General features: G+C 46.3%; 1 protein-coding gene across 1 annotated transcript in view; it reads left to right on the top strand.

The window, feature by feature from the left end:
* The first annotated feature begins 1,491 nt into the window (after positions 1-1,491).
* pappaa (pregnancy-associated plasma protein A, pappalysin 1a) overlaps positions 1,492-8,128 on the top strand; it is a 115,922-nt gene continuing 109,285 nt past the window's right edge. Inside the window, exon 1 of the mRNA XM_066660978.1 lies at positions 1,492-1,867. Within this exon, the coding sequence (XP_066517075.1) occupies positions 1,492-1,867 (376 nt within the window). The remainder of the gene's footprint in view (positions 1,868-8,128) is intronic.

The following is an 8,128-nucleotide window of genomic DNA, read 5'->3' as shown; positions in this document are numbered from 1 at the left end:
AGAGGTGGAGAACTTCAGAGAGCAAGAGAAGTGGAAGGACAGGCCAGTGGATTCCTGTCGTTGTTGATCTAAGGTCTAAGGTCAGGTACCGATGATGGAGCAGTCCTCCTGGATCACAGACACCACTCCAACTCTTCCCAAAGAAATTGGATAGACATTTTCACTGGTCCAATACTTCTGCTCCACAGCCCAGTGCTTGAGCCTTTATACCCCTCTAGCAGACGCTTGGCTTTAGGCATGGTGACCCATTACCTCGCGTGTGGCTACTTCAGGTCTGCACCTGAGACACCTGAGAACCAGACGTGTGTTCTATCGTCCGCCGCTAGAGGGCGCCAAACCCACTGCCCATAAGTTAGAGGAAGCGGTCTGCCCGCCAGTCAGAGGTCACCTGAGAGAGAGGGAGAGAGAGAGAGAGCGACAGAAAGGTAGAGGGAGACAGAGAATGTCACAGAGAGATAGAGAGAGAGAGATAGAGAGAGAGAGAGAGAGAGAGAGAGAGAGAGAGAGAGTTGTGTCTGAAAGAGCCTCGCCGCGCGCGCCGTGCGTAAAGCCTCTATTTCTCTCCTCCTCCTCCCTCCCTCTCTCCTCCTCCCTCCCTCCCTCTCTCCCCCTCCTCCTCTTCTCCAAACCCAAACGAGGATATGTCTGCGATGCTCTCGCGCGCTTCAACTTCTACTCACCTGACGCACAAGTTTGGCTGAAGTGCCTCGCGCTCCGTCACGCTGGATATAAAAAGAAGGAAAACAGAGCCAAAGCAAAGAAGAAGAAGAAGGAGGAGAAGAGGAGGAGGAAGAGGAGAAGGAGGAGGGGAGAATAAAAAAGCAGGAGCTTTGGAGCGCGAGCGCGTGAATAGATGGAGACGGAATGAATTGGAGGGTGGGGGCAAAGAGGGGGGCGTTCTGACAGATTACTTTCCATCATACGATTGTTATTATCAATATTATTATTATTTTTATTATTATTATTATTAGAACTCGTTTTATCATTCACCCCCCTCCTCCTTCCCCTCTACCCCTCCACCACCCACAGCAGCCGCCCCTCCACACACACACACACACACACACACACACACGCCTCCCGTTCTGATCCATTCAGAAATCAACGTGGATCTCCACTGAATGAATGGACTTCAGAGCGCGAGGGCTCTAACGACTGCGCGCGCATAAGTATGGAGCACGGAGAAAGAGGAGCTCGAGCTCCGGTGCTGTTTTAAGGTGGAGAGGGACACAGGGACATTGCGCGCGAGCTTTGGCACTGACACCGGAGTTCCGTGTCCAGGGACAGGAGCGCGGGCACTAAGAGTGTGGACACTAGAAGCCGGAGTCCTGCTTCAGACACACGCTCAGAGGGACTTTGGAGAGGTGCACGAGGCGCGTCGCGGACACTTCCCTGGTTCCCCCCTCGCGCTCTTTGGTGGAAAGAAAGAAAATACTGTTAGAGAGTAAGAGACTAACAAAGAAGAAAACAAAGAAGGAGGAAGCAGCGTCAGCGATGAAACTCTGCGCGGTGCTGCAGTGCCTGGCGCTGTGCGCGTGCGTTTGCGTGTGCGCGCTGCACCCCCGCGTGAGCCGGGACGTGGCTCGCGGGCGCAGGGCGGCCGTAGCCGCGGCGCTGAGCTCTCAGACCGGGGCGTGCGGAACGCGCCTGCCGCGGGGGAAGCGCTCCCTTCCCGGCCACGAGAGAAGCCGCCGGAGAGGGTCGGAGCCACGGGCGCACGAGCAGCGCCAGAGGGGCCACGCAGTTAGCTTCGGGGGGCGCGGGGACCAGCTCCGCCTGCGACCCGCGGTGGAGCTGCCGCGGGGGAACTTCACACTAAGCATGTGGCTGAAGCCCGAGGGCGGTCAGAGACCACGCGCGGTGATCGCAGGTAAGAGAGTAGTGCACTGGATCACTGTGCACTGTGTAGTGCGTTATAGAGGCAATAGTGCACTGAAAAACTAGTGTGGGAAACTGCCGTGCACAATATAATAGTGAATGCACTGGATATAAATGCACAGAACATCTGTGGTAATAGTGCACTGGGACACCAGTGCATTACAAGTGCTGTGCAAAATAGTGTGAATAATGCACTGAACTACTACAAAGCATCAAAGACAAAACAGAGCCCTGATAATCCATAGTGCATTGGATACATAGTAGTGCACAGACATGTTAAAGTGCACTGTGGTGCACGTGCTAAATGATGCACTTCCTTGCTTTAGTGCATTGGCTTAATAGTTTGCAACACACAGTTGTGAGTGTGTTTCTCTCTCTCTCTCTCTCTCTCTCTCTCTCTCTCTCTGTGTGTGTGTGTGTGTCTGTGAGGGCAGAAAGGAACATTGGAGCTCTGTCATGGTGAGCAAAACAAAAGCCTTGGCTTGGGTTTCATTGCTGCAGATGTGATCCAGATGAGGAATGTGTGGGATTGAAGTATAATCTGAGACTTTGGTGGTGGATGTTGGAGTGTGTAATCTTGGTGTGTGTTGGGGCTCTGAGCTGCATAGGTGGCTTTTACGCGCGGAGAGTGTGCGTAAAGGACCATGCACGAGGTGGAGAGTGTGTGTACGGAGATGCAGAAGTGTGTGTATGTGTGTAATGCAAAGCTGGTACGATGTTGCGGTGCACTGGCGTAAATTAGCACAACTCTGGAAGGCTAGATCAGATGCAGAAACCCATAAAGCCATAAAGTTCCAGTGTTACAATTACAATTTCAATGTTATTATTCTGTTAACGGGCTATTAACTCCCTAGTTGTCCTTTAGGGATTGAAGCCTGGGAGCTGGGCTGTTTAAGGGGGTTATTTCAGTGCTGCTAAACTTGCCCGAGTGTTTTGCTGAAGGCAGCTGACACTGACTGGACTGAGTTTGTGAGCTGAGAGAAAGCTAGAGTGAGAATGAGAGAGAGAGAGAGAGAGAGAGAGAGAGAGAGAGAGAGAGAGAGAGGCTGGACTTCCAGGGTTTTCCCGCCCAGTGCTAAAAGCAGACACTTTCCCACTCAGCCACAAGCAACTCTGGGAACTGTCAGAAAGTCCAGGCAGCAGGAGTGTCAATCCCTTTTCTCCTCAGACGAAGAGAAAAACAAGAAAGTGCTGCCTGTTTGCTCTTTTCAGAAGTGTGTTTAGTCAGGGATTTTAGGGGCTAACTGCAAATATGTGTTCAACCCATGCTTAGATGACTTGTCCTGCTCAGAGGGGTCATTTCAGGTATCGACATAAGGCTGATATCAGCTGTGAAATACTACAGTATCTGACCTGATCTTCGATGCTGTAACAGAGAGCCTGAAATAGGCTCCATTCATATGATGTCATGTTTGTATCTGAGTGTTAAAGCCCACCTTGAAAAGCTCCTAATAAAACCTGTAGTGGATTACGATCACTGCATTGGATTCCAGTGTGAGGATAATATGATTATATTGTTAAGGAGACAGTGGCACTGTGCCATCGATGTTCCTGAAACACCACAGCGCTGTTCAGTTCGAATGATGTAGATGTAGATTTAAAAAAGCTGGACTTCCACTGTGTGCCGACAGAGGGCGTAGCTGGCTCAAAACACAGAGCAAAAGGAAAGGGAAACCTTCTTTGGTTTTCTTTATGTTTTTTAAAGAAATGTAGTTTTTAAAGATATTGTACATCATCCAACTTTGTATTTGTAAAGTAATCCTACAGATTGTCACAGACGGAGGTAGAGACAAGGGTAGAGATACTCTCCATTCGGCTCTCTCACGCTCTCTCTCTCTCCCTCTCTCTCTCTCTCTTCCCTGGGATGATGTCACCTTTTTTCAAACTTGTATCAGCTCAGGCATTGACGAGGCATGCTCCAGAGAGTACAGAGAGAGAGAGAGTGAGAGAAAAGCAGACTGGGAAAATGTCTCCTGAGATACTAGCGGTTACAGACAAGGCCCAGGGCAGTTTCGCAAATCTTTGAGTCACATGTTTGTCAGACCGTTTGTCCTTTAAGAGAACGATCCGGACGCCTGTCATGTAGTGGCATGCACTTCTTCCATTGTTCTGCCTCCCATCACTGAATATCTGCGGTGCTTGGAAAACAATGACAAAAAGAATCAGCCTACGTAAGCATAAGTTGCTCTAAGGCCCAATGTGGTAATACCTAATCTCCTAAATCTAATTCGTGCCTCTGAAAAGACAAGCATAAGGCAGTGTACATCCACTTGTTTGCAGGAATATCCATTTTTTTCTCCAATTGCTTTCTGTTATTCCTTCTGCTGTTGATGTTTTTGTTGTTATTGTTGTTGTCGTTTAGTGTGGCCCCAGACTATTGTTGTTTGTCATTTCCAAATGTTGAAGCATGCAGGTTTAAGGGTTGTTGTTTGCAGCACAAACCAACAACAAGGAGGCAAAGTACTCACCCAGGACCTGATATAGTAGCATGTTTGATAAACACAAGTCTGTCTGGATCAGATTATATCCCAAACAGTCTAAACAAGTCGCTGGGATGAGTCTGAGGGAAGACACCTCGACTCGAAACCCAAAACAACGAATTCGTACTGAAGCTGTGCAGTTGGCCTCCGTGCCTGAACTGGGCTCCTATACCAGTTACTGACCAGCTTGATCTAAGTTGAACCCAAGCATGAAGGATAACCAGGCTCTTTCTTGTGCTGCAGCTCGGACAGACCCAGTGCAGTGGATTCAGGACCTTGAACAGCGCTGGGCCAATGTTTGTGCGTCTAAAGGGAGAGAAACTTTGGCTTCTTCACGGCTTACGAATGGCAAATAGTCAGCGATCAGCAGAATCATTTCGTATATAATACACAAAGTCATTACACAAAGAACAGACCCTGGATGTAGGTCAATGACAACCCAAAGACCTAAAGATAAGGGTTTAGAATTTGTCCAGTTCCAAGCCCTCAAGGCCATCTCCTACTGTCAAAAGCCCAAAAGAACAATTACAAGATCATTCCACCTTAACAAAAAAAGAATGGAGATAAAAGCAGATGGCCTTAGCAGCCCTTGGGCCGTTCGTCCTCCATGACGACACAAGGTTAAGAATTTCTAGCAACAACAGATATTTATCAAAGATGACTTTCCTGTGACCTGTTGAGTAACGTTAAGGTGGAGTGTTGTGTTGGATACGGCTTTCTTCTTGAGGTCAGGGATCGTGGAAACTTTCCAGTTTGGTTATTTATAGGTAGCTTGTCCAATCTTTGCTTGAAGTCATGCCGAGCAGTGTATCCTACAGCAGAGGTCTCAGTGTCTACAAAGCAAATGTAGACTATTCACTTGATCTTGATCATTATTTTTTGTAGCCCTCAGACATCTTGGCATATTCTGGCCATTTTGTATACTTCTGATTTGACCTTGCCCTGTGAAGGACTGGTGCCCCCTATAGGGTGTGATCCCACCTTGCGCCCAGTGATTCCGGGTAGGCTTTGGACACACCGCGACCATGAACTGGATAAGGGTTACAGACAACGAATGAATATCTCTATTCTCTATTTTCCCTCTCTCTTTCTGTCTCTCTTCCTGCAAGTTTGCCCCTCCCCCCACCTCCACCACCTTAATGTATTCAGCTTTAGTAACAAGTCACCAGATTCCAAACACTTTTCTCGTTCTTTATGCAAGAAAAAATGATGAAGATGTTTAAATAAATTCAGTGCCTGTCCCATCTTGTTTTGCACTTTCCCCATCTGGGAACATGATTTTTTTAAATGATATATAACTATGATATCTCAGTTACTTTTTCATCCTCAAGAGACAAAAAAAAAAGAAAAAAAAAAAAAGAAAAAAAAAAAAAGTACAGCGCAAAATGTGTAAGTTTGACTGAAATGGGTGTCAATGCTTAGCGTGAGTTAGTTTTATTGCGTCTCGTCTTGCATCTCGAACCAATCACAAGGTTTGATCATGCCGGTGTGATCAGTGACACCTCAGGGTTAATACCATTCTGTGAGGAAAGATGTTGTTGTAGTTGCCCAGTTTGTGTGTACTGTAACCGAGCGAATATTACCACGAGGGCCTATTACCTAACCAACACTTGTCAGCTCAGCAGAGTAGAATTTTAAAACTAGAAACTCAATGTTATCAACTGAATCCAAACATTAAATCGTTATATATCAGCAAGAATTATAGCAAAAACAACAAAAAGCAGAAGCCCAGATACTCGTAACAATTTCACATTAGGTCATTAGGTTTTGTTTGGTAGTAATTTTAAACTCATCAAGCAAGCTCCCGTACACTGGTGGCGCTGTTTCAATAAATCGACGCAAACTCTCTGTTATGAACTTGAAGAAGAGCTACAGACACAATGCTGTAAACTGTTGTGGAAGAGTTTCACAGCTCTTGACCTTCTGGAGATTAGAGTTTGTGAGAACGATCTACTGTTCTCACATCAAAACAAACTGCCTCCTCATGTTTGGGTTCATTTAGTAGCTCTGCATCTTTTAAGGTGGAGCAATGTGTTTGAGTAAGAAGCCAACTGTAGCTTGTCTGATGGCTGAAGTGTAACTTGTCTGTAAGATTTTATTCACTGTTTGAATTAGCACAAAACTCGTTTGTAATTAGTTTTGTAGCACTTTTGGTCTGCGTTTACTTTTATGCAAATTTAGCTTCCCATGTTCCCCAAATTTGGTGTCAGTTCCACTTTAAATAACGTAACTGTAACCATTAAAATAGGTGAGTGTTACCCATGAGCACAAATAGAGCCACATCCTAATTTCTTTTCATACTTTTCAACCTACGGTGGTCTCTCCACTGTCCAAATGCCTCCAGATGTCATTTCTCAGCTGTGACTCAGCAGGCAATCCAGGGTGAGAGTTCCTGAGCCAGTTCAGACTGAGACACTTAGTTTGTTTCTTATTTACAGAGACAGTTCTGTTGGTGTCAGGAGTTCAGATCTATGAAGTGAGAACTATACTTCCTACACATGAAAATAATGGTCTTACAGGTCAAATGTGTATGAAAGCATATTGAGACTGAGTCTGTGGGCAAAGCCTGGACAAGCAAATTTACAGCTCAAATGATGATTTTCCTCTGTGTCATTCCCTTTTTCACTGAGTGTCTTCACCCAGGAGCACCTTTAGTATGCGCTGAAGTCTTTAAAATGTCTACTCCCCAATTATTTTTACTTGAATATTGTTCCTAAAGCAAGATAAATGGCAGGTTCGAGCAAGTTGTGTTCGAACTTAGGAAGAGCCATTCTTGATCCTTTATGCAAATACTTGTATGTGCATATATAGATGTGTGTGTGTGTGTGTGTATTTGTGTGCTAGTTAGCCTTGGCTGCACAGTTCCTCTGGAAAAATGTAATGCGTTAGATTAATTGAGCGTGGCAGACTTCTGACATGTGTTTACATAATAGGCCCTACAGGCATTTTAGCACACCTTTTAGCTGGAGTGTGTGCGCTGACAGATGGCAGACTTTTCTCTCCGAGCCGTGGCCTGTCTGTAATGCTTAACAACACTGACCCCTGCCTTTGGCCCCACATGCTCTGAGAACACCGACTCATTTGATGTTGACCCCAGGAGAACGTTCTTACCAAACTCCGAACCTTGAAAAGGCCAGGGGAGATCAGACCTCCAGGGAGGTTAGATCAGATACAAAGCCCAAGGCCTGGTTTTGAGGACTTCATTTCTACATAAAAAAGCACATCAGCACTGTTTGGTCTTAGTCAGGTTTACCACCAAAACGTAGCCAACAATATTTATGAAAGTGAGCGGTTATTATTTTTACGTTTCCAGTCAGACTGCTTTGAAGTCTCTGCAGGATCCAGTTTGAGCTCCGTAGGGTGGGATGTCCAGCATGTGGAAACGATGTACTCATCAGAATCAGGACCATTTGATGCACTTTGAATCTACATCATGCAGAAACCCAAACACGTCTGTCGGGCCTCTTAGTGGGTTAATGGGTCTCCTGTGTTTGTGTATGTGACAAAGTCTTGTTATAAGCATGTCTCGCGCAGGAATAATTGGTGAGCACATGCATCTCCACATGCAGGACATGCCTCATTGACCGAGCACCTCCAGTGTAAACACCACACTCTGTCTGCTGGATCTGTCCAGAGAGGGAAAGAGAGAGAAAGAGAGAAGAGAGAGAGAGAGAGAGAGAGAGAGAGAGAGAGAGAGAGAGAGAGAGAGAGAGAGAGAGAGAGAGAGAGAGCGGGGAGCTATTAGAAGTTGGATCAAAATGGGAACCCGTTTT

Source organism: Hoplias malabaricus, chromosome 2 (assembly GCF_029633855.1).
Source record: "Hoplias malabaricus isolate fHopMal1 chromosome 2, fHopMal1.hap1, whole genome shotgun sequence".
Lineage (NCBI taxonomy): Eukaryota > Metazoa > Chordata > Actinopteri > Characiformes > Erythrinidae > Hoplias > Hoplias malabaricus.
The sequence above is the reverse complement of the archived record's forward strand: the minus strand, read 5'-3'. Positions and strand labels throughout refer to the sequence as shown.